This window comes from Pungitius pungitius, chromosome 3 (assembly GCF_949316345.1).
Source record: "Pungitius pungitius chromosome 3, fPunPun2.1, whole genome shotgun sequence".
Taxonomy (NCBI): Eukaryota; Metazoa; Chordata; class Actinopteri; order Perciformes; family Gasterosteidae; genus Pungitius; species Pungitius pungitius.
Genome location: NC_084902.1, coordinates 17,091,325 through 17,119,171, shown reverse-complemented (window position 1 = coordinate 17,119,171; position 27,847 = coordinate 17,091,325). Strand labels below are relative to the sequence as shown.

At 39.3% G+C, this 27,847-nt stretch overlaps 1 protein-coding gene across 1 annotated transcript; it reads right to left on the bottom strand.

Moving 5' to 3' along the window:
• Positions 1-113: 113 nt before the first annotated feature.
• Positions 114-25,755, bottom strand: LOC119222925 (mitogen-activated protein kinase kinase kinase kinase 5-like). Its single transcript, XM_037479947.2, has 32 exons — positions 25,484-25,755; positions 16,461-16,518; positions 14,622-14,712; positions 14,474-14,538; positions 13,554-13,609; positions 13,284-13,331; positions 12,848-12,890; positions 12,257-12,329; positions 11,902-12,033; positions 11,710-11,772; positions 11,454-11,535; positions 10,452-10,568; positions 9,834-9,915; positions 9,104-9,156; positions 8,696-8,742; positions 8,566-8,613; positions 7,796-7,816; positions 7,667-7,712; positions 7,177-7,318; positions 6,341-6,441; positions 6,085-6,126; positions 5,506-5,584; positions 5,340-5,416; positions 5,142-5,202; positions 4,543-4,645; positions 4,371-4,429; positions 3,292-3,392; positions 2,916-3,093; positions 2,046-2,114; positions 1,686-1,778; positions 1,124-1,250; positions 114-721 (listed from the first exon to the last, which is right to left on the bottom strand). Exons 1-32 carry the CDS (start codon positions 25,589-25,591, stop codon positions 625-627), a joined length of 2,562 nt encoding a protein of 853 aa, XP_037335844.2. The 5' UTR covers positions 25,592-25,755; the 3' UTR covers positions 114-624.
• Positions 25,756-27,847: the final 2,092 nt, after the last annotated feature.

Below are 27,847 nucleotides of genomic sequence, written 5' to 3'. Positions count from 1 at the left end.
ACTAATAATAAATGTTGCTTATTTGACTTTTCACTTCAGCCTTTGACTGGTGAAAATGCTGCTTTACACAGACCAATACTTTCCTTCTTCATTAACACTTAACGCTCCGAGATAAGTACAATTCCCCTCATCGTGTGATCATTAAGTTTATTACAATGTAATGGCAATGAGAAGGGTGTATCTTGAACATTGGCATACAAACTACACACACAATGAATCCATCCACGCATTTGCTGGAAGCCATCAACAATATTAGTTTTTACTACTAGTCTCCGCAGGAGAAAGTAGATACTCCTCTTTAGTGTTAGAGGAGGACCTTCCTTCTCTGTTCACTTTATGGTTTTCTCAGCTGTTTGATTCTGGAAGTCGTTCTGGATTATACAAATTTGAATGAGCATAAGAAGAGCGGACTCCCTTGGACCTCAATGCAACTTTCCTCTTTGGTCAGTTTGCAACATCCTCCCATCATTTAACCCTCTGACATGTTTCCTCTCGCATTAGAAAATAAAATACTGCAGCATCCACATCCATAAGGGGCAATGATGACAGAAGAAAGTTCCACATGGATGCATGAATACACAAGAGGGAGTTTCCCATGATGCCCCCGCTCAACACACAGGAAACTCAGGGTAGCATGAGGTAGTTCTCAGCAATTTCCAGGATGTAAAGGTTGGACATCCCCGACGGGTCCTCGGTCTGATGCGTCTCCAAGATGACCATCCTGCAGTGGGAAGGTCAGACGAGGTCAAGCGAAGGACACCATGGAGTTTAGACCGACATAAACTTAATGTATGATAAATAAATAAATAAATATCAACAACTATTTGATGCAGGTCCATGGCATTTTGTGCATATTATTGGTTGTTAGAGGGTAAAGTGCAACTTGAACAGTATAAAAATAGAGTTTCAGCAATGGCCGATTTTATGCAAGGAGTAAAAAGAACAACCTGAGAGTCGAAGTATAAAGGTGTGTAAAATGGAAGTAAAGGTACCTCAAAAACAGTTTTCAGTACTGTGCTTAAGTAAATGTACTTGGTTCAGTATTTCCGCTGCAATTAGCAAGTGTGAGAATGCTAACAGCGCTAAACAACGTTTGAGACGACGATAAACATTCCAGCTGTACCTGTCTGACTGCACCAGTCTGTAGATCTTTCTGGGGTCGGTAATCTCCTCCAGCACCTCAGTGAAACCTTGTGCTCTCCTCTGCCAGCCGTGACGCCACACTGCCAGCAGCGTGTCCTCAAAGTACACTGGACAGACACACAGAGTCAATGCTGGCCTTCCATCCCCTACGATATTAACCATCACTGTCAGCAGTAGTGGGAGACGCATTCAGACCCTCAACAAGAGTAAAAACAGTTGCGGCTTCAACCTTGTAACAATGTGATTTTGAGCTGATACGAGGGGCTCTTTAAGAGTTTTAAGATCTTCTCAAAACATAAAGGAACACGTCGTTCTTTGGTTTATCACATGTGTGGTTTTCACTGAACAGGAAGGGAATGGAAACATGTTCATCTGAAAAATAACTAAAGATGTAAGACAAATGGAGTGGACCAACAATTACATGTTTACTTCTGAGATATATTGGAGTTGAAGCAACTTGAAATGACGATACTTGAAGTACCCTGAATTTATACATGAGTACAGTACTTGACTGGTCCGGTTAAGTCAGTGGATGTTCTCACCTATAGACTCAATAGTATGGGAGAAGGTGGCGTCCTGTGTTGGCGGCCTGTTGCTCTTCAGCTCTCCCATCAGACCGACTATATGTACCGACTCTGTGGAGGAGATGGGGTTCGTGTTGGAGTTGCACGGAAAGTAGCAGTACAAGTACATGGATCATGAAGAAAAGTTTAATTCAGTTGTTCAGTTTTAAATGTGAAAAAAGACGATAGATAAACCCATACACAATAAATACATTAATTAAACAGACATAACAACATATATATTACAATAGACACAATAATACCACGATTTAACAGAGCGATATTTGTGTTATTCTGTATTGTGAGTACTTGAATATCAATGACAAAGCGATGACTTACTTTCCATGAGGACGAGCAGTGAGCTACTGCTTAACTGGTTTACTTGAACAATATCTGGGCAAGGTGTCTCTGTAAGAACAAACATTTACATTAAAATTGCTGCAGTGTATTTGTAACCCTGGTTTGTTTCCTTGATAGAGCCATTTCACTTGTTTTTTTATCCTGACATCTGGCTTTTTTTACTGATACAGTGTGGTTTCAATGTATGTCTTTGATTGTTTTTGTTTTTGTGCAACCGCTTTGTGGAAGTTAACAGTGATCGGAAAAATAAAGAACAAAGACAGACACCAATGGAAAAGAAGTACTTTCAATCAAAATAATACAAATAGCCTTGGAGAGAGTAGGACCAAGGCCAGGAAAAACACCCATGCACCTTAATAAAGGTCACAGGGAAAAAAACAATAAATCACAGTTGATCATTGCACTGGAGGACTGGAAACACGTACAATAACGACAATTAGACAAAAGACACACATTGCTTAAATACACTGTGCAGGTGATTGGACATTGGAGAGGAGGGAAGAATTAAGGACGAGCTATACAGAGCTGTTGGAATATTATGAAAGCGTACAGCACCGCAATAAAATGGAACTTTTGTAAAAAAAATATTACTGAGACGACAGAGACCCCGTGCTTTCTCACAGATCTACATCTCCTGATAGTTAGGATATTAGCGTGTCAATGTCCAAGGTAAAGGTGTCAAGGTAAAGAACATGATGACCTACATTTGACCTACAGTCCTGTTTAATGATTTTACACTCGGGTCAAGTAAGGTTTTCTAACAAAGACGTTTATAGATTCATTAAATGCCGAACATTGGTAGCTATTCCATGCCCATGTAATGGACGTAAAAATGCAGAATGGACCTACCAAGGCCAGAGTTGGTGAACCAGGATGTGTTGGAGTTGAGGTTGATGTATTGTACATTGATGGGCACGTTAGGGTTGGACCCCGGAGACACACCGATACACACCAGCGGGTACTCCTGTCCGGGCACCGTCACCATCTGGAACACCCGCAGAGGGTTGGGCAGGGGGAAGTCAAAGTGCTGCGAGGATGAGAGAGGGAGGGTTTCCTTTAATTATATCTTTGGTTTTAAATCTGCACAGGATGCACGTCTTGTCTTCTCTTACAGAGATAACTTTGAGGTCACTGATCAACATACACAAGCCACTTCACTTCGACCTTCCTGATATGGTATAGAGTACAGAATCTATATTAATAATCTGAGGTTGAACACACATACCTTAATGAGCATGAACTTGTGCATGGGCTCGTACCACTGCAGCAGCACTACCCTGGACTCCAGGCCGCAGCACAGGAACACACAGCCTTGCTGCAAGGTATCTGTTGCAGGAGACACACTGTTAGTCGGCCCGCTCCCTGAAACCGATCAACACAATCTGGAGTGTGGTACAGTAGTCGGCCTCTAGTGTCGAATGACGTAATGACATTTATTTTACAGGCAGGGCTTTATTTCTAAATCACTCCGTTTACTGAGTATTTGGTCATGAATTAGTATTTTATGATCTGCTCCTTTTTGTTAATTATGCAACATATTGCGTTGACATATCGAATCATGTAAAGAACTTTCTAAAAAACATATTTTCAGGTGAAACAACTGCAGCAGCACATAAATGGAAATTCCACACCTTGTGAGTTACTTCAGATGCAGCTACTGGTATCTGGTGGTGCTTTTACATTACTACAATATCCAGTATGATGAATAAAACAGGAGAATAACAATTTAGAAATGTAAAGTGATGAAAATAACACAAGAGTCATTAGACACTAGAGTCAAATCCATTAAATATGAGGAATGAAAAAGTACAGTGTACAACTGTCGCACACATTATATTAATAATAATAATAAGTGCTGTATTTGGAATCATGTTTTCATATAAAAATCAGTATATATATATTTGTATGTGTATGTATATATTATACTATATATATGTATGAATGTATATAGTATAAACATTAGGCTTTTCTCTCAGCTTGTAGATGTGTAATTTTTCTCCTGATAATAACATCTGCAGCACGTCCTTCCTCTTCAAACTGTGAAGTTCTAGGTAACCCTCGAGCTTCAGCTTTGGACGACATGTCACGTTTTCGCTTGTCACTTGTATAGTGTCTTTTCACATTATATTTCCAAAGTGAGTTTACCTAGCTTTTAGGCAAACAATGTGCTTGTTTTGTTACATGCGTCTGCGGCATTGAATACTTGAGAAAACACGCGCTAAAGTGTGCAAATTTTCAAAATGTAATGATATGAAAAACCATCAAACATTATTTCTGTTGCCATATTTCAGTATTTTATCTCACCAACTGAGCAGGTCTTGCAGCCCTTGGTGTCTGGTATTTTATAGGTCACAGCACATTTCCTGAAGACAAAATATATAGGTATAATTAAGCTTCTAACTGGCATGTACAAATGTGGGTCTGTATTTGGGGGGGGGGGGTCGTCGTCCAAACAAGAGAGATACTCCTATGTTACCTTGGTAACAGTCTGTGAGTCGACAAGGAAACCATCCTTTGGTCCCTCCGAGCCTGTTCGTACAACTCCTTCAGTGAATGCGAGGTGAGCTGCGAGGATTTTCCTGTAAACACAGTCACACAGTGTGGAAGTGTATTTTATCACTGGGGAACACATATGGACAGAAACACTTGCAACATTAAATACAAGTCATATATTACTATATTATTTGTAATGGCCGCTTTGCTTGTTATGCTCTGAAAACTCTTGACTTGGCAACAATCACTGATGATCATCTCAAAATGCCTGCAAATGTTTCTGTTTAAAACTAAAATATGTTGGTGGATTATGAAAGAATAAATATTGCACAGCTAATATACTAAGGCAGGATAAGAGGGGGGGAGGGAGTGAGATATCTATTAAAAGGATGTGTATTTTGTTGTTTTTAAGTTTAAGTCATTTAGCAGTTGTTTTATGGCAGAAACCAATCCTTTAAACAGTATCATTGCAAAATGTCTGTCGCTTTGTTGGCAAAGTGTTCCTTAAACTTTAGTAATATTTTTATGAAGCTTCAAGAAAACAGAACCACAAAACTTTAAGAAGATCCAATTCAAATGTACCTGATACAGACATGAGGACATTATTAATGGTGTAGACCCAGGTACACTTCCCCGGATACAGCTGAAAGACAGAAAGAAGTCGTCCATTCACTCTCTGCTGCATGCGTCTATTTTCAAGTTTGATCTGGCAACACTTCTCTGATCGAGTGTGCCTCATTTCAATCTGTCACAGCAGTGCTAGAGATCAGTGCAACCTACCAGCTCCATGGTGGCCTCTGAGCTGCTCAGGTTCAGAGTGTAGATCCCTTCCTCTGCCCCCAGGATCAGGTGCTGGTCTGATGGGGAGAGAGAGAGAGAGGCAATCAGGCTGGTCAGACACAGGTTGGTAAGTTGAGGAGAAGCCGCATTGGATGAATGACACAACCTTTGGTAGTTTGGTTTTCCCATGTTGTGGAGCAGGTTATTTTAAGAGGGCAGCCATGGAAGATCTTTTTAAAGTACACCTGGAGTAACAAAAAACACACACAGCATGAATACTTTGTAAAATTAAAAGTTAATCAAGTTATCAAAGGAAAGACATTCATTTCTGTATTTATGTAATCTGTGTACACCGGACTAATAAATAATATGATTATGTAATGGTACTCAGTAATATGAGGTAATATCAACATTATATAGAATATAACATATGTATAGAATAAAAATAATAATATATAATAATATGATTAATTATGATGTATTTAGATATGTAAAATGGGATATCTGAGAGATAGAGAAGGCGAGAGCTTAACATATTACATAACATAACACAGCTGGACGGGTAACATGTATGTTTTTATATATTTAAACATATTATCTGTAAAAAATAATAATACTGAAATATTGAATATTAAAAGTCTGAATTCTTCCAAACCGCATAATCTCGATGTACAATTTATTAAAATATCGAGCCTGCTGGGTTTAAATGTTGGATAGCTTCACTCCGCGTAGTGAATTAACTCACTGTTGGTTTCTTTATGACGGGGCTCACACACTCAGCAGGTTCCTGAGAACGGAAACAAAAAGTTCACCATGAGGGAGAAGGAGACGGGATCTGGATGATACAACGACTCCATTGGATCCATAATTCAAATAATTTGTATTTGTATATATAATAGTATAGTATTAGGTGCCATGAAAAGAAAATACTCCACTAGAGAACAAGGACCTCAAGCACCGTACTTGAATAAATGTGAAGGTCCTTTTGGGCCCAGTGTTACCTTTGATGGGTGTAGCCGTCTGTGTCGGCTTTTAGGGGGGAGCTCAGGAGGAAGAAGGTCGGATGGGTTGTCAATCGGCTGGACGGCTAAGGACGTGGGATCTGGATCAAACACACACACACACACATGTAGATACATACTAACATAATCAACTATTAGTTTCTGGATGATCTGTCAGCGGATTTTCAAATGAAACTGGTCAAACAAGAAAGGTTCACTCCATAGAGGGCAGATCTTCGATATGTGTGTTGTGTCAGACATTTCGATATTTACTGTATATCAAATATAATTATTTGCGGCCCCACTGTGTTGCCGTGTAGAGAGCAGTGATGCACTCAGCTGTGACATAATTAGGCGCCCCTTAGCTTAGCCATGGACAGACACAGAGGTGCACACTTACTCTCGCACACTGATCAGTTCAGCACATTAAACTGGTGTGAAACATACCAGCATTTATACAATAGATGTTTCAAGGTGTGTATTATATTAAAGACTATTACAGCGCCATGCTAGTACTGACGGGCAGTGGTGGAAAAAGTGAAAAAAGTCAATTGGACTATTATCAGCCAAAGGAACTGAATTAATGCAAACAATTAATCATTTTTAGTCATTAAGGATATACAAAAAAATACATTTCTGAAACATTTTCGTTGGACAGGAAGGAGAGGTTTGAGATGTTTTGGAGTAGAAGTACAAAGTATTGTTAAACCTTAATACGTCAAACTAAACAACAATACAAGTACCTTAAATGCGTACTTAAGTAGACCACCACTGTAGAACAGACATTAAACAGAAATGCTTCATTCATGTACAGTAGATAAGGTGAGGCGGCTCACCTGAGATTCGCAAGTGCCGTGGTTTGGGCGTAGGCCCAACCTGCGTCCCACTGGAGGTCCTGGTGAGAGGGACGGGGGCGTTCAGCGAGCCCTGCTTCCTCGGCCGGTCGTTTTCCCCGACAGAGCTCGTTCGAATTTTAGGCTGTGCGTATGGAAACATTCCCAAATGTTAACTGTCTTCCTCTAATAGTGTAAAGTTCCTCTCAACGAGAACTACTGGTACAATGACAGAGCAGGAAGGGATTCCAAGTGTGACCAACAATGCAACTGTGACAATGCCATTCTTCTGCTGCTGTATGATACCATGCATCTCCAGACATTTTGTGAGGATCCTCCTACTTCTTCAACTAAATAATCTCTTTTAAAAAAGCCATTTGGAATAGCTCCGTCACTAAGTTACTTGTAGTGCTTTTATCTGTGATCTTATTCCATTTTCCATTTTTCCATTTTTCCATTTTTCCTTGAAATACAGTTATTTGTCAATAATCACCTTTGGAGGGAGTGGAGGTGGAGTTTCATTGGCTGGCATTACGTAACTGTGGGCAAAGACAGCATTGATTCAGTGTGGTGTAGAAATACATGTTAATACACAAGTGAGTTTGCTTTCATTCAGACTGACCTAATAGTTGACATCGTAGGGCTGAGGAAGACATAAGAAAAATGCAAATTGTTAATGCAATCGGTTTGAATTATATGATAAGCCAAATCAAAACATAACAAAGTGACTGAAGGCAATTTAAAAAATAAGAACACTTTCATGGGTGGATTGTAGCTTAGTACATTTGCTAGTAACTACTGCACAATTTTGAGTTACCTCACAACATTTCTGAGGCAAATATTAAACATTTAGACACTTTTGCTATATTCCAGATATATATCAACTATTTAAAAATGCATGTCCTTTTCTCCGTTTGTCTGCATGTCTCAGCTGGGCTCGGGCCGTGTCCCAAAGCGGTGGGTCTAAGAAGCAGTTCATCAATCACTGGTAAAGTTAATGAGTGAGATTATCATTTTACGTGCCATTGACAACATAACAAGAGCGACCACCGGCAGTGTCCTTCCAAGAAGACCCGATCCGAACTCCGTACGAGAGAAGGACTTTGCCGGAGAAACTAGAGGTAAAACAGCTGGACCCAGATCAGCGTGACCTCACTATCAGACAACGGACCGGCGTGAAAGGGAAGCCGCACACATGACGCTTCTGTAGAGACTTCTACGCCTGAGATGTTAGGCTTGCTAGATGCGAACGCCATATAATATGTTTTGTGGGGCTTTTGAGTTGGACTTTCCTCCACACACTGATCGGGTGGTTCCCATCTCAATATATACATAAGCATGTTCTAATAGATTTTATATAAATATATTTCCAATGTTCCAATGTTTTCTTACATGTCCACATCGTCATAGTCGTCGTCGTCGTTGTCTGAGTACTGATCCCTGAAACACAAAATGAGGTATTGTATATTATATTGTAAATACATTTTTTATGTGGTAAACTTTCGTGTGTTGTGTATTTTACCATAATGCACTCTTGTTACTGCCGCTAGATCCAAGTGAGGGTGTCGACTGAATAAAATACATCACCAATATTAGTTATAGGTTATTGCAAATCGTTATAGAGGTATAAAACAACACCCCTTTGTGGCTGGTGTTAAGTATGTGTGGTTATAAATAAATATGAAAATGAAATATTCAGCAACCTGTATTGTATATATGTACGTAATATGTATGTTTAGTGGGAATTTTTATACATATAGGTAAATAGAAAACATATTATGATTACCTAGTTACCATATATGTGTGTTTTATCAATCTATTTATATAGATACTTACACCTTCATAGTAAGTTGCAAGTACATGAAATGTATAAGATGCATGTCTAAAAAGTACAACTGTAATACTAACATCAAATATGTTATAAACTTACAGTAGCGCTCGGCGAGTTGTTCTTCATAGGCCTCTGAGTATAAATCTGTTCCACTGAAGGACCATAAGAAAAGGTATTTAACACAACGACATTCTTTAGATCAAAATTGACTTTACTTAAACGAGATAAACTTATCAGGGAGCAAAATAAGTGTGCATTCTTTCACTACTCATGTAACAATAAAGGAGCAACAGTGAGTGATATTACGCCTGTAGGGTGTATTTATAATCTGTCTAAATGGATATAAATACTGCATGCATACATTTACTCAAGCACAGTACAATTTTGAGCTACTATACTTGAGTTTTTCAATTTCATGCCATCTACCACTTCTGCTCTACTTCAGCTGAAATTTTATGGCCGTTTAGGATTTAACTATTGAGACACTCTTACGTTCACTATTGAAATGCTCTTGTGCACACTACTGAGACACTCATCTGAAACACGCACACACGTGCATACATATATACTGCTGTGTCATGTGCACATACATCTCACTAATGAACGTAAAAGCATTTTTTTCCCAGACTTTTATCAGTGGTTCATAAGCTTAATCACCACTGTGGTTGAAAGCCCTCTCAAGAGTCAGTGTTCGGTGTGTCCATTTTGGGCTTCAGTAGAAACATAATGGGGCCACATAAGGGACTCTGTACATATGAACACATTAAGGACTTATTCTAAGGTAACCACACTAAAGTAAGTTCTGAATGCAAAGCCAGTGTTTCCTTACTGCTACAGTCAGAGTTTGTCCTCCCAGCCTGGTTGTGTTTGTTGATTGACTGGATCCTCCTCAAAGATCCAGGCAGCGTCACCTTAAATCAAGAAGCAATGCAAATGGTTCATTCATGTATTGTCTCTGGAGAAAGCATTTAATAAAAATACAAAATATAATACAAAGTACTAGGGCTGTCGAAATTAACACTTTCATTTATGCAATTAATCTGGCAGAGATTAATGCAACTAAATAATTTGACGCAGTTAATGCACTTTGTTTACTTCCGTTCTTCCGATGTACGGGAACAGGAGAGAGCGAGACGGTAGATGAAGATGGAGAGAGATTTTTGCATTCGAAGTAAAACAAACAGATGTGCGACATGCAGCGTACAACTGTGCAGAGGAAATCCTCTATGTGTCAAACAGAACGGAGGAGAGTGGCAAGTGGACCACTTTACGCACCAAAGTCTGATTTCATGTGTAAAGTTCAATTCAACACATAAAAAATTGATTAAATTAACAAAATAAACCAGTTTTGACTAATCTACAATTAACTGATTTAGTTGGAATTGTGATTGACAAGACTGTTAATATCTCGCATCAGTTTAAGTGTTATTGTGAATCTGGTCAAGACCTCCATCTCTTCTTCCTCCGACAACAGGCAGGACTTGTGTTTCTCAGGGTTTCGATACTTTTCCAGCAGCTCCACGGTCAGGTCCCGCTTCAGGCACCGCTGGGTCAAAAACAGGTTCTGCGGGGAGAGGATGAGGTGGTTTTGTGGCTGTGCTTGTATCTGGGGAGAACCCAGACGTTTCTGGAAATCAACATCTACTAAAAGATTACATAAAAAGTAGGGAAAAAGAGTCAATCTGGGGTTGGCTTCAGCTACTGGCACTGTCGACCGGATTAAAACCGTGTTGAGTCCTCCAACTTCTTTGAAGGTTGGTAAAGATTGAAACAGAATAAACGTAATTTACTACTTTTAAGATACGCAGCATGTCCCGCTCTCAACTGACTTACCATAACGTATATGACGAGAGACACCTTGAAAAAGATGTATTGTAAATGTATTCTAGCAGCTCTAAGATGAGTAATATTTTTTTACACTTCAGTACTGCTACATTTAAAAAAAATCATGGAAAACAAATACTAGATGATGAGACATCATCCCGGTGTTAGCTGCATCTGAATGAAAAAGCAAGACTGGAGGCAACTGTGAATCGTGGTCAATCTGCCTCACTATTCCCCGCTAGAGCAGGAGGAAGACTACGGAGCTAACTAGCATGCTCTGGAGCTGTCCACGCTGAGTAACTAGTCCTCTCCTCCAAAAGTCATTGCATTCTCTCTTCCCACAGCAAAGTGGTCCATCAGAAGCAGCTGGGGTTGGTTAATAGTGATCAATATTATCTTTCTGCGGTAACACTCGTGGTCTCGGAAAGGGGCCACACATACCGAGAGAAACTGAACAGAGCATATTCAGAGCAATAATCAGCCTTCACATGTGGCCAACAAAAATACTTCTTTGTGTGTACTAACATAAAAAGTAAAAAGAAAGCCTATACAATCACAATTAATTTGATTCTAGACAAACATCTGCACTGGGGAGTGGGGCATAAAGCATGTGGGCAGTACTGACTGAGAGCAACTTGCTGGCGTTGGGTCTCTTCTTCGGGTTCCTCACCAACATGGCCTTCACAAAGTTATAAAAGGTGGAGGACCTGCAGACAGGAGATAGGTTGGTAGCAGGAGTGAATGTGATCTTGAAATACACATGCACACATTTAATGAATAATTGTATTAAGCTAATATTAATATGCATATTATTGATGACACGGGCTGCACATGTTGTCTTCATCACTTAATGATTGAACCTAAAGCAATATTTCATTCACCATTTAGACTTGTCCTTTAGTTTGGGAGGCTGGTAGCCACTTTTGGACATGAGAAACAGGACTCTGCAGGACAACAAAGCAGTCAATAACAATCCGTGTGTGTCTGTATTCATGCACATAAATGTCACATACTCATACATAGGCCTGATCCATCTTATAATGGATTCAATTTGTAAGGTTGTGTCAGTTTACCGCAGCGGGTGGACGTCAAACATCGGCGGCTGTAGCTCCGCCAGCTCAATGGCTGTTATGCCCACGGACCAAATGTCACAGAGTTCATTATAGCCACCTTTGATCTCCACAGCTGCCACCTCCGGAGCCATCCTGAGGACATAAGGAAAAGATCAACAAGAGACTTTCGACATTCGGTGCAGTAAGACACTTTAGTGATAATACATCAAAGGAAAAAACAGCAAAAAGGGAAAGAAGAGAAAGCTCATTAGGAATGTGAAGCTATTTGGCTTCTTTTCTCACAGCCACTAGTATTTATGTTCAAGCTCTGTAACTTGTGACATCAATTAAACTTCAGGGAGACTGTCAAACTCACCAATATGGTGTCCCGATGAAGGACATTCGGCGGGCCAGAGTGGCAGTGATGTGAGCCGAGATCCCAAAGTCGGCTACATAACAGATGGAACAAAAAAATAACCACAATATCCTCTGAATCAATTTTACTCAAATTAAAATACTAAACAAGACAGGTTTCTCCGAGTCTGTGTGTTTTGTATTTCCAATATTTGTTAAGCAAGTTTCCCTAATGCAAAAACATTTTTCTGCAAAAAGATATTTTTTTTATATTAACGGTATTGTTGTGGAATACCCAACAAGATTATTTACCCCAGTCTGGATTAAGTTGTCAACCAAGTGGTGTATTAATGGGATAACCCTTTCTGGAAGGATTGGCTTGTAAATGAAACATTGACAGACAAATATCAAGTGTTGGAATAAAACCTCCACAAAATGATTCCTCAACTTGCAGTCAAACCATTGTATTCCTTAACTATCAATAGTCCCCCCAACATCATCCAGACAAGAGAGCCTTGATGTGCCATCGAGCCGTCCCTCCAGCAGCTATTGAGACTCATCTTGAGCACGCCGGCGCAGCGCAGAGCAAAAGGTTGAATCGTCATCCACCTACCCAGTCTGACCTCGCCCTGGTCGTTAAGGAGGATGTTGGCACCCTAGAAAAGAGGGCGAGAAAAACATCAACACAGTCACGACCAGACAAACATCTTATCAATTCTCCCGCAGTTGTCTTCCACTAAACTTACACAGGATGGAAAGCTTGTGAACTCTGAGAGTACAATAAAGGTCCATTTGATTGCTAATTAAAATCTTTCCTAAAGTGCTGCATTCAAAACCATATTTAGATGAAACAGGACTTTTAAGATAAAGGATAATACAGCAACCGCTGGTTGAATTAGAAATATATGGATTAGTCACTATTCAGGAATATTTACAGGTAGAAGCTTAATTGATTCTATTTTAATCTCCGCTGCCTTTGTGAATTGTCAGCAGTCGAATATGCGTTGACCCCAAAAGAATATCTAAGTTGACAAAGTAGAAAATGTCACCTTGATGTCTCTATGGATTTTCTTCTGTCCATGCAGGTAGTCCAGACCCTGTTCACACACACACACACACACACATACAGTGAGTATCTAAACTGAGAAAAAAGAGCCAACGATTAATAATTTCAACTAGTAAACACACTTGTGCCAAGGAGATTAAACAAATAAGTTAACAAATTGTGGGATTTTAGTTTATGTCCTTGAAAAATATCGTAGACAGCAGCAGATTATTAAAAAGCCAAAATGTAGTTAATACAAAAAGTGTGACTTCACCTGCAACATCTCCCTGCAGATGTAGGCGATCTGTGGCTCAGCGAGAGGACCGGTCACTGTAGAACAGAATTTTTTAAATAGTGGACAGTGCAGTACATGAACAAGGCTTTGGTATGTGTATGTACAGGCTGACTTGGCTTATGTTTAACATATCAGAATTGAGGACAGCAACGTTTTAATTCAGACTATAAGGAGTTTTCTTTTGTATATTAGGAAAACAACACAGTTGAGAGGGCCAGTTGAGTTGATATCTCTCCAGCATATTCTGTGTCTACCAAGAGGCCTTTTACCAGTAGGCATTTTAGTGACAATTGCAACTTAGAAATAATTGTTTAAACATTTGAGACATATTTTGGAATTGAGGTCGTAAGGGGTCTTAAGATTCCACTGCACACTGGTAAAATGATGGATGCTGGTGAATTGAGAACTTTTCATTTGGCCCTGAGACACTTGAACTCCTTCGCTACCCCCGAGAGTGCAACCCACCGTTTTCCAACACATTCATTCTGTGAACTTTACTCCAGTACGAACGAAAGGAGCTTTCAATATTAGCAATGCTCCTAACCTATGAGTGCAATGTGACTTCAAAGTAGGTGGGACGAGTGAAAATTAGTCACCTTCAACATTTTTTATGTTATGGTTTCAGAATAATGGGGAACAACTGGATGATTAATGGATTGTGTTTTGACCAGTTCTAGTATTTTAAATAATACAAAAATTGTCTGCATAGCTGCTAAAAATGGGGGGAAAAGAATATAGAAAAAGTCATACAAAGAAGTACAATATTTATTAGATTAGAAATTTAAAGTTGCATGAAATATTCAAAGTACAGAGAAACTAAATAATATACAAATATAAAAAGAACATATAAAAGCAGTTTTAAATAATTTTCACACACATCCACACACAGACACACTCACCGTGGTAGATATCCTGCAGGGAGCCTCCTCCACAGAACTCCATACAGATCCACAGTTTATTATCTCTGCAGACAGAAGATGAGTTTCTCAAGTGTACATGAGATCGATGAAGAGGGCCAGAGGCGGCACAGAGAGACACACAACCCACCGTATGTAGCTGCCATAATACGCCACTATGTTGGGATGTTTACAGCCCTTCACTATAACAATCTCCTGCTGGATGACAGAAAAATCATCGTCTGTGGAACCAGAAGGAGAGAGAGAGGATACGATAGTCGTTACTTACATCCGATTGCATGTCTATACACTGCACACGCTAGCATGGCTGTTAGCTGGTTATACAACCCAGTCGTCCTAGCTCTTCTACCTGTACCTATTGCAGGTAACTTTGGAAAAAAAATGGCCTGCTTGATTTTTTTTTTTTTTACATCCTTGAAGTAGCACAAACTATAAGCAGCAAGACTTTTTTTTCTTATTAATTCTAAATAGTATACAAATTACCTTGTGACTATTGTAGTGTTATATATTATATATAGTATTACTCATGCATTAAATCAGGATTTTACTGTTGTAGCTTGAGCTCCTTTTAAACATTTAACTAAATATATATTCCTAAAGGATTCTTCTGCTGATTATCATCTCAGTTAATCAATTGTTTTTTTTTTAAATTGTAAAAAAAACAAAACAGAAATCTAGTTACAACAGTGGCGGCTGGTGATGGAAAAAGTAGGGGGGGCTGAGGGAGATTTCTGCTGTTTATTTATTACATTAACACCAAAGTAACGATTTAAAAACAAATAGCATCTAATGTAATTATTAAACTATGAATTTAGAATGTCCTTGTAGATTTCAAATATTGTTCTTTCAAAGACAAGGTCATACCAAGTCATACACATCATATTAGGAAACCAAGTCATACAAGGTGAACTTATAATTGCTGTAATTTGCGTCAATATTCAATATACACAAAGAGGCAAATAGTCGCTGTTATTACATGGAGTAACCACTAGATGAAGAAGACTGTGCATTACCAATTGTAATGGTGAGCAAGTCAATAAAAATTATTTACATTGTCTCCAGTGTTCACATAAATCTAAATTCTCGTGTGACGCCGGCGCCATTGTCAACTCGAATCTCACTGCCGCGTGACCACACAAAACTCATGTTATTCTCCGATGGGCGCAGAGGCAAAGCGCCCATCGGAGAATTATTACTGCGCGTCACTGATTGGTTGAATTGATCATATTTAGTGACGTGTTATAGCATATCAGAGCTCCATTGGTTAGATAGTGAGGGCGCCCTTTCTCGGCGCCCCGAGCATAAAACTACCATAGACTGTAAAAAGAAAACTACACATTTATGATGTTATGCGGCACATGATGAAGCTGGCAAACAAAAATACCCCACCCCCTCTCCCTCATTCTAGTGTGAAAAACACGTACAGAAGAAAGTAATGTTTTTTTTTTTCAAACTTAATTTCTTTTCTTTTTTTTTCTTTTTTTTTACTTGGTAGGAGGGGCGGCGCCCCAGCGCCCATAATAGATCAGCCGCCCCTGAGTTACAATGACCTTCACTTTGTTTGATTCAATCCTCAACTTCAGTGATATGCATTAACTATTAACATTGTTAAATTAGCAGTTTTTCTGTACTGAAATATTTTTGCATTAAAGAGATCTATTAAAACAGTGGTTCTCAACTGGTGGGTACCCGTTTTTAGTGGGCCATGGGAAAATAAAAAATAAAACAAATAAAAAACAAATTCATGTGATTTTATTTTGAAGGGACTTTTTCTAATCACTAATCACACTTCTTAAATACCAGCAATACAAATCAAATTCAAGAATTTAAAATAAAACTCAAGTCACGCACAGTACTAGCACTTGCAAATTTAACACAAGTACAGTCCTTGGGTAATTAGACCAGGCTGGAAATGTGCTCATTACCTTTGTCCAGGAGCACGTTCAGACATTTAAATGAAACCTCTCACCTGCTTCCATCTTGATGACTTTGATGGCGGCCAGCTCCCCGTTCTGCTTGTTACGGGCCTGAACACACAAAAAGAAACATGACCAGGCTATTATTTTAAAGTCATTGGCAGCTAGACTATTTCAGAATCATTATGATTATCAGTTATTGACCTTTATGTCGCAGCTAATAAAATTTGAGTCATTTGTTAGTACTTAATAACCTGCTGGGTACATTTGATATCCAAAAGGGGAAAGTAGAAATACGCATTAAATCAAAATACTCCAGTTAAAGTTCCTCTGGCAGAGCTTGAAAAAACGTTTTTTAGTAGTAGCCTACATCTGATCAGTTGACCAAAAAGCTTTTGTTCGGTGTAATTTTGTCCTTTGTCCACGACCAAAATAATTTTGAGTACCAGCAGAGCTTAATTTGCATGTTTTCTTTTTTTTTCTCACTGCAGCACTCCTTGGGATGTGTCGTACTATAAATAAACAAGAAGCACAAAGAGAACTTTCTTCACACAGAAATATTTACTAGGTGTTATTGGGCCAGAGGACCATTGTAATAAAAAGGTTTATGTTACAAAGATGACACGGTATTTATATATAAAGAGAAGGACGCTTGAAAAAGTCAAACAGACCTCTGCTTTTAAAATTATGTCTTGGTGTATAATATCGGGCTTTACACCATGTGAACCTCACAGAGTTCATTCATTATGATCTAAAGGGTATCAGTAATCATTAATAGGGATCATGACATCAATTAAGTCATAAAATGCAAATATCTTAAGAGTATTATCATGAAGAGTCCCTTAACTATAATTGTACTGTGCAATACACTTGGTATTTACATGATACTTAAATCTTACTCCGCTGTGTCTAATAGATCACTTTTTGCATATTTAGATTAGAATAAAATATCTGAATCAACTGATAAATTGTTAAATATTATTATTAATTAAAGTATACTTATTACTTACTTCACTAGTTCCACGTGTACTGTAAGTGTTGTATGCATTACTAACTGTAATATAACTGTCCATATATACATATGGGACATTTTGCGTCATGTACTATATTTTGGTGCTCATACTTTTTATGTAAATACTTCTACCACCAATACAGCAGACACTGTTTTGTCTGCCCGCCTACTTTCACTAAGAGGAAATACTTTTTCTCATTATGTCATTTGTCAAATACAAACAGTCAGAAGTGTACTCAGTCAGTGACCTTCAGAAAGGTAGTAAACGTGGACCCAGGAAACTCCAGTAACAAAAGCATGACAAATGGATATTTGAGCAACAACCTCAAAACAAAATGTGTCAATACCTTCAGCCTGAAAGAATTATGACTTCATCTCAGATCAACTGCTTCATGATGAATGTATATCAACGTATCTTTGTCACATATTTTATGAAATTAGCAGGCTGTCGTTAGCAGTGTTGGTGTTGGTACGCAAAGCCATGAATAAAGATAGAAGGCTGGCGGTGGCCTCCTCCACTGTTCCTCTTCCATTTTGTCGGAAATTTGAATGGAAGATGACACATCGGCTTCGGGTTTGACGTTGAAATGGCAAGCTGGAGAGTCGCTGTGGTCGCTAAGGAGGGCGGTCACACACCAATTGGCTCACAGTGAAGAGACAGCCAACACTAACGCTACCATTCCCCTTACTAACCTTCAACGGTCACTCACACGCAGCACTTTCCTCCCGTGGTATTTTCGTCTGTGGGGTAATTTTGGTTTTGAGATATCTGTCTGAAATTTCTTCCGCTTTGCTTAACTACAGTATAATCATAGCCGTCCTATATTCATGTGTCCGTCTGTCACAGGGTGAGGTCAAGTTGGGTTTTTGTCGGCATGTTTTGGTCTTGTCATTTCCGTTTTATTTTGAAAGTAGTGACCTTCCTCTCGTTTCAGGTCACTTGCCCTTCCTCATGTCACCAGTCGAATCGTCTCCCCTGATTCCTGATTATGTCCACCTGTTTCCCATTACCCTCATGTGTCTTATAGTCTGCATCTCCCTTTTTCTTGTGCCTGAGTGTACCACCGTGCGTTCACCCAAGCCTCGCCACAGCCACAGGATTCGTTTATACCATTGCCTTGTCTCGGAATGATTACCCCTTTTTGTTTTTCCTCTGAGTAAGAGTGACCTTTTGTTTGAGCTTCTTAGATTTAGTTTTAGCGCGCTTTCGAAGCCGTTCGTTTTCCTCGTTTAAGAGAGATTTTAGTTTGTTAATTTTCATCGGAAACGCTGATAGCTCATAGCCGTTTGTTTTCTCACGACGCGAATAAAGACGCCAAACCCTCTGCATCTGAGTCCTCATTTTAATCTGGTCCTGACACCGTCCAAAGCGAGTCAGGTTGATACTCTGACCGCACTGTGGACAGCTGACTCTGGAGATACTTTAGTAGCCAAACTAGCTTCAATTAAAAACTGGCCACATGTTATGTGGAGCAAAGTTGAGATTAGCAAAAGCGTACAGCAGTTGAGGGGTAAGATGGAAAAACTACCCTTGATTGAAATGAGTGTGTGTTGTTGTGTCAGTGTGTTTGCGTTTGTGTGACATCCGAGAGTTCATTGAGAGGAAAGAGACCCCACAAGTAAACCACCAAAAACACACACAAGTCGGTGGCCGCAGCAACCTTTCCATCTTGAAGTCTGCATTTTCTAGTTTCCTTGCACTGACCACTGTGAGAACACCCACACAGGACACCCACACAGGACAAACACACACACACACACACACAAAGGCTGTAGGCTGGACGGGGTAATGGTGGAGCCAGGCTGATGCTTGAGGAGGTTGGACGGGGTTATAGTGGAGCGAGGCTCAATAGAGTTAGTGTCTAATGAAGTACACTGCTGAGATGTGACCTCTTCATATCAAAGGGAGAAAGTGGTTGACAGAAGAGAGACACCAGATAACTTTCCATACAACAGATCTCATCACTGTTTCTTCCCCTACACCTCGGACAATTCAGCTTTGTATTTCATCTCAAGTGAGGACACCTCCACTCATTGATTTGATCCTATATTGTTGCTAAGCAAAATACACCAGCAACACGTTGGAGGAACAAACACTGATGGATTTATTATCAATATTTATTTGACAGCAGGTTTACTTGAAACTAGACCTCTACTTTTTATCTCATCACACAAGTACAACTAAGCACTCTTCCACGAAGACACACACAGAACACACACACACATGCTGATGTTTGGCTACTATAAGTATGCTTTTCTCGGATTTACAATTTATCTCTCTTCCTCATTTTTGGTTTAAAGATAAATCAACACCAACCAGAAACACATTTAATTGTCAACATGCAAGTACACACACACAGACACACACACACACAAAACACACCATTTTGGCAGAAACCTGTTACAGTTAACTCGACTTTCTGCATGTAGTCCGCTGCTCGTTTATCTCACTTCTTCTTTCTTTTTTACTCCACCGTTGCACACACACACACACACACAGCACAGGTGCAGCCCACAGCGTCTGAGGCCTGAAACCAGAGCTGCAACGTGTTGAACAGCCACTCCTACTGCAGCTTAGTAGCACAAGCCACATCTGATAAGGCGACTCTGGGTTTTACTGTAAGAAGGAGGAACAAGCTGAGAGGATCGGCTGTTTTAGTCAGCTCGGTGAGGCCTGTGTCAATTCCGGGGCCAAGCTGAGACGCCTCTTATCCAACAGACATTTCTTATCCAAATGTACAGATGTGATGGGACATTTAAGATTCATGAACGAGTTATCAAACCATATGGTCCTCCGACAATAAACATTTCAACGTTTCTCCTTCCCTATAAATGATCAAATGTATTATCTGTATTCATTTAATTTACATCCTCAATCTGAGGAGCACCCAGTTTAGGTTACATACTCCCGGACTACTGGATACACCATCAAACAGGTCTAAGTCGTCTATCTAATGTGGTGGAAATTTGTGGAAGCTTTGTGAGAAATCAAAAGTATCTTGAGCTCGCTTTGTGATTAAGTATTTATTACTAACTAGAATGTAGAAAAATCCTAAAGAATACAGAAAGCATCAACACAAGCTGTAGGTACAGACAGAAGTAAAATGACTACAATTCAGCTGAAAAGGAGCAGATTGTTCCTTCTCCCTCAGAGGAGCAGGAAGATCTGACAAAGCTTAAAAGAGAGAACAGAAGTTTTATACCCTTCGTGGAGGGACTTGTGTTGTCTCAGCACAGTACACGCAAGAAAGAGGAATGTAAGGAAAAAAACAGATGTCGTAAAGAGATGCCCCTGACCTTCCCTTAATATTACCCAGTCAACCATTATTTGATAGACTGATAACAAAACAGGAAAAGGATCGGTCAAGGCACCTATGGGTTCCATCTGCTAAGACAGGATGCCATCGTCAACAAGTTTAGGTCACAAGTTTCTCAAGAAAGGTCACACACCGAGTTCCTGAGAGACTCACAATATGCAGCTCACCAAATTCTCCCCCGACCTCTAATTTATGATGAAATCTCTGCTGAACTAATCATATTCCCATCAGCTGTACTAATTAGCATAAACCTTCCATAAAGAATAAAATAATGATTATTTTCCTGTATACCGTAAATCCTCAAATAGTAGCCGGGGCTTTTATTTACATAGGCTGCACGGCGCACATTTAGAAATGAATCAGTAATAAACCATAGTGTCAGTCTTAAGATACATTGTTAATTGTGCTACTTGCGTGCGGTTCTCCTCCCCCCCCCCGCTGCCGGAGCTGCGCCAGCGCATCCCTACCAGCGGCGCATGGCTGTCCCGCTTTGAAGCAATGGATGAGACGCGCCTTCATGAACAATAACAAATTCGCCTAGTAGGCCTACGTGGTGAAATGTCTTTTTTTTATTGCCAACAGTCCATGAAATTAGCCAATAACATTAACATTTTGTTACGTAAACATTTATTTTCAAAATGAACTTCTGTGATCACAGAACATGTGTATTTTTTCAGAACATGTGTAATTATGCATACAGTCTCTTAAATTTATTTCAAATGTAGGTTTACTTAGATTTAAGGTGTACTTATGTAACAAAAATAATTATAAATGCTTCAGAGAGGATTGTGTTTCCGGTCAAAGCAACCACATTTTAAGAAAGTTACATTCTAAGAGTCAATGGCTTGTTTTCACACAGGATCTGGACAGCAGAGCATGAGGTGAATCTCCTGTTTTCTTAACCTCAGCACCTCTGTATAAATGATGACAGATGTATCTATTGAGCAAACTGGCCATTCACAAGTTTCTTTTCATCTACGTGTTCGGGCTTCTTTTGTGAACTAATTGTAGTTTCTCTCCATTACTCAAACAATGCTCTGGCATGTTCTAGCACGCACTAAAGCTTGCTGTCCAACAGGTAAAACCCGCTGCTGTTTCCAGCACATGGCGCATACAGGGAGGAAGTACGAGGCACAGGATGTTGTTTGTGTGCATGCATGGGTGCTACAGTTTGATTTTTTTTTTAATTCTCTGTAAAACATATACGTACTATGAACTAGTCGATGTATCTTGATTGTTTTTTAATTTAATATTTTTTGTATATTGTTGTTTTTCACAAATAAACCAGTAGCCACTGTAGCTCATATTTCGTGGTTTGGATGAATCAAACACAATAGAAAATCTAAATAATTAATCCAGCCAGTTGTACTTAACATATTAGACAAAACCTCTAACGGCTCCTACAATTTAAGGATGAAACCTGCCTGCTTCATTGCTTCTAAACCGGCATTTAGTTTCTGGAGATGCTTCTAACCAACAATTAAAATAACCTTGTCAGTTTCCTGTGACCTGCTCAGATCAGTAAAAATTAGGATTCAACACATGAATCATAATGAGGCTGATTAGAATTTACTGGCAGAGTGGCTCTAGAACTACCTTTCCAAACCTGCTGCAAACTTCGCTAACAAATCAAGTTATGTTTAAGTCAAAATTCTGTATTGTAAAGTAAAATTTTCTCGGTCAGTCTTTTACTAGTATATGTTTATTACTATTAAATTCTTATATGTTCATGTTTGGTTTCTTAGTTAATATCACCGCTTCATGTATGCATTTTACCGCTGTAGAAGTATAAAATCCTTTAGATTGTGTTTGTTAGTTTAATCAACATCCATTTCTCATATTTTATAAGATCATCACATGTTTGTAGCGTCTGTCCTGTGAGAACAGAAAGTATAAAGAGTTTATATAGCTGAAGAAGTAGGAGGATTTTCTTAACACATAGAGTTGCGACCCTCCATCTACTGTATGTTGCTATCATTTATCGCAAACATTCAACAAGAACAAATCGGGAAATACAAGGCTTTCAACTAACTCAAATATGTACATTAGCACTTTTTAATGTTTTAATTTCCATTCCACAAGTGATCACAACTGTGAGTGTAGCAACCAATATGCAAAAACATGTACTCGAGCGCACATGCATGGGTGATCATTTGTGAGTGTCTGTATGTGTGTGTCCATATGTAGAGGAAGAACAGCTATGCAAAAAATCTCCATCTCCCTCTCTGTAAAACTCAACAACAGCGTTGGCTGACATCGATTTGGAGGAAGTGGTTGCTAACCTTCTTTGCATAAGCTACATTTACTGTTCAGCAGACTAGTGTGCTGCAACACAATCTATACCAGCTAAATATAGTGGAAATCGTAAATTAAAAAGTTAAATTGACAAACCGCTGACCTTGGGTCCTTATTGTTCTTTTCTAGTTTGAGGTCAGAAATGTTCTAATTTCAGGTGGTCCTTAAACTAGGATTATTATGTTAGCATACTATTAGCATTAAAGATACTGAGTGACTGACTAAACTAAATCTGGTGGATTATTTTTTTAGTCCGACACAACATGGACACATTTTCTGTTGTGCCCTCTCTGTCCACTTGTGGAAGTTTGCTCACAAGCTTGTAGGTGCTCACGTGTGTGTACGCATGTGTGTGTGTGTGTGTGTGTGTGTGTGTGTGTGAGCAGAGAAGAACTGTCAACGTGAGCGACTATGTAGAGGCAGTTCATTAATTTACTAAAGTTAATGGTGTAAGTAAGATTAAAAAACATATTTAGATATTTAGTTTAATGAAAGACGAGGTGGAGACATTTTCCATAGGAAAGAAATCCCTAAATGACTTCTGTTGTGATCTATCACTATATAGATTCTTTTCTTAACAAAATTAACCTGACGTTCAAGGAGGGGTGGGGGTGTCATCAGAGACTGTGGGGGGGTGGGGGGGGGGCAATACATAAGGGAGAAGAAAGAAGAAACACCAAAACTGGTACAGAACTAAAAGAGAAAAGAAAGACATTCATTTCCTAAATAGACAATGAATCTATCAGTCAAAAGATTGACAAGAATATGTTATTCAATGTTTCTTTCTGAGACATAACTTACACCATGTCCCCTTCATGGCTGTGAATGACGACATGGTGACGGTTACACTGTTCATCATGGCACAAACCATCACCATGCTACAATATAGTGTAGAAGAAATAGCATTAAAACCCCAAATAGTCAATTAAATTACAAATATCTAGAAATTGCAAACTTCCAGCAGTGCTACCTTTGGTTGGGTGTTGTTCATGTCACCTCCCAAGTGTTCTGGTTAATGCAAGCCGAGGCATCAGTTAAAGCGTTCCTTATGTGAAAATTACTTTTGGAAGAGAGACAAGGTTCATATTTCAACTTTGACCCTCAATCTTCAACTGTGATCAGTGGATCATTGTGCTAAGCAACAAGGGACTGAGATGGTCCATGACAGTGGTATAAAATATTATATTCTTGTTGAATGTTTGAACTTTTACTCTCTTGGTGCCTCAATAGTATTGCTTATAACCAAATATGAGGACACTGTGTTGGTGACGTCAGTGTTTTTGAGTGTGTTTTCATGACTTGTGGGTGACGCTCAGAGTTGGCATTAGGGACATAGGTCACTTAAGGTCAGGATAGGATGAGTCTCCATGGAATCAATCCCAGTCAATGTTTGTAGATAGAAATTAAGATATACTTTAGAAACATTACTATGAAGCTAATTTTCACTCAATATCCAGACTTTATCAGCAATATTTACTAAAAAACTTCAACATTATAATTTGCATGTTTCCCAAAATGCCTTTCTCTGTTATAAAAAATCCCAGCTGTGAATACAATAAAACAGGACATTGACTGAAATACAAATACAGAAAATCAGTCTGCACCAGACTGCACTTGATGCCATCTCAAGGTTGTGATAGTTTTGTCTAAAGCTTGAGGTCCTAAAATAGTTTAGTTAATAGATTCAATAGTTAAAATGGTGTAGAAGAAATTAGCACCAAGATACTCTGAGGACATTTGACGATCATCCATCAGCTATTGATGTGAATGCTTTCACTTCTTGTGAAACCACTTCCTCCTGCATTCAAGCAATGTAACAAACATCAATCGTACCCGTATTCCTTCTAAACTCAAGATGAAATGTGAAAAATAGATTCTACCAAGATCCACCAATAATAATGACATACCTCAGCTCAAGGTTTCTACTTAATTACAATTTTGATTTACTAATTCTTTACTTGAGGCATTTTCTGTGGTACTTTATACTTCTACTCCACCAAGCATTTATATTGGAGGTAAATATTGTATATTTTACTCCACCTTTGGTGTATTTGATCGATCATGATACTTTCAATATTTAGATTAATAATTTGAAATGAGAGCTAATACATGATCATGTATTGTTAAGTTAAAACTACCTAGCAGAATTATGTACCTTTACCAGCTGTAACATTAACTTGAAAACACATTAATGCACTAGTCACTATAAAGTAATGTTAGGATACATATGATTACTTGTGTTAAAGTGTAGAGCACACTGTAAAGGTAACTGAGCAACATGTAAAGTAGGCAGAAGCAAGACATGCTTGACGTGCCAGCAGTTACTGAGGCAAGCATCCCCTTCTTACTAATGAATTTACCCAGCGTTAACTTTTTATTTCATCTTTGAACAAAACATTGTCACAAACAGCAGCAGCACATGAGCTTAAAAACAGCGGTTTGAGGCTCTGACCTTGTAAACGTCCCCGTAGGTTCCTCCTCCGACCTTCTGCAGGATCTCAAAATCATCCTGAGGGTTCCTGGTGGAAATGTCTAGCGCTGCCCTGTGTTGGAAATCCATTTTTCACCTTTGTTGTTGCTAATATTCCTTCTCAGGCATGTCACAAACACTCTCCGGCAGCTACATTCACAGGCAACTAAACTGACAAAGCTCTCGGAAGAAGTGAGCTGCTCAGAAACGCACACACACTTGGCCGACCGTTGTGTGTGGTTATGCTGCTACACACACGCACACACATTCTCACCTTCCTGTTTTCTGTCACTGTTATTAATCTCCTAACTCTGACACTCCCTCTCTTCTCCCTCAAACAGATTTTTTTCACAGCACTTTAGCATAATCTGATTTTGGTTCCTTTTGAGTGTTTTTTAGAGACTCACATGTTCTTGTGATTTTGTGCTTTAAGGGAATAACATACAAAGATCATTTTAATGACCTTGCAAGATGGCAAAAATTCTTACTGTTTAATGAGGTGCTGAACCAAAAAGCGGAGCCAAAGATGACAAAAGAATGTATGCCTCAGCAGTAAGAATGTGAAGAAAACTTGAAGCCAACAACGGCCATTTTATCAGAATTTCAGCCTTCGGTTGTACGTAGTGTTGGGACTATTTTCCCCTTAAGTGGGTGTTGCCTTCAGAATATATGTTTAACTCTCTCTCAATAGACGTTTAGCAAATGAGAACTTAAGACAAACCCTGCAGGTTCAACCCTTAATACTGCGTCTTCTGTGAGGGGTGTGAATCATAGATGTTATCAGTTAGTATTTAGGACAATAAAGTAGGATTCATAATCTGAGTACATTAAAAATATCTGTATAACATTTTGCACTTAGTCATCAAGTTGATATTGACATATTTTACTGAAAAAGTGATTGAGTTGACTTTTGGTGTCATAACACAAAAGTAAAGAAATTCATTGCTTTTCTTGTTGTATAATAAAACGAGTGATCTAAAATCTTAAATTATGACACATTATGAGGAACCTAATAGGAACTATAAAGCAGATGAATATGTGTAAGAAAAATGATATAATTAAACCAGATACCATATCCTGTCAGGTATTCCCCCACCGGAAAAAAGACCCAAACGCAGGAAAAAAGGAAAGAACAAGACACTGGTCAGTACAAGTAGCGGTCTACGACTGTTCGCTATCATGGGCCAGCGCTGGCAGGATGACTCACAAACGAGTCTTACAATCCGGCAGTGATAAGACTTCAGGGCCGCTCCTAAATACCTCCCCTGATTGGAAAGGCAGCACCAGGTGGGGGAATGTTGATGTCAAGCAGCTGGTCGCTGCTCTCACCTCAGTGCTGGCGTCCGGCCCTCTCGAGCGTCGGTTGGTGCCGACCCACAAACACCTCCCGAGGGCGGCGACCTGACATTATCCATCATTTGACATTTATTTTGCGCTGTCTGAAGACTGTCTGCATTTAGTCTCATTTCTGCCACACAGCTCACAAACACCCACATGTGACAGAAGTATAGCACAGCCAGTTAACCACATCAACTGCCTGAACACACTGCCTGCCATAGGAGCAATTGAATAGGTATAGCATTTAATCCATAGCATGATGGGACAGCATACACATTCTTTTAAGTTGTCTCATGTCAGGACTGCAACTGACAACTATGTGCTTTCTAAACCGGAGGAACTTGTTTGTACTTTAAGGAGTTCCCATTTCGAATGTGTCTCCAATGCAGTAAAAATAAGTTTTGAGGGACATTTTAGGTCTAATTTTTTAATTAGCCACTGTCCCAGCGCAAGAGGAATCTCGAGTGAGGTGAGTGTCCAGCCGATGCTACGCCTGCAAATACCATGGAAAAGAAAACAATTCAAACAGACAACACAATAAACAGACAATGTTTGTAATGTTAAAATGGACAAATAAACAAACAGTGAAGTGGAATGGACAAAAGAAGTGGTGTGCCTCCTGTCTGTATGGTGCGGTAGGGGCGTGGCTCTAGTCTAAAGCTTATTCAGATGACCTGATAAGAGATCACCTCACCTCAGGGAACCAAGCTGCCTTCAATCAGCCTGCAGGATATCTACCCTGGTTCTTCATCCATTTTTCTGCCTGCTTTTCAGATGACCTTGTATTTGTGTCCTTGCTTTCTCCTCCAGTCAATACTTTTTCAGTTGAACAGCAAAGGCTGTTATGGCTGCAATTGAAGTAAACAATTAGAGGAGGGGTAACCGCTTTCCTTTGTTCTTCTTGACAGTAAGGGGGCGGACCCAGTCACCATGGAATCTAAGCGGTCACAAACCTCATCTTTGCATTGGCTGGATTTCATCTATGTTGAAAGTTGTGCATGCACAGAA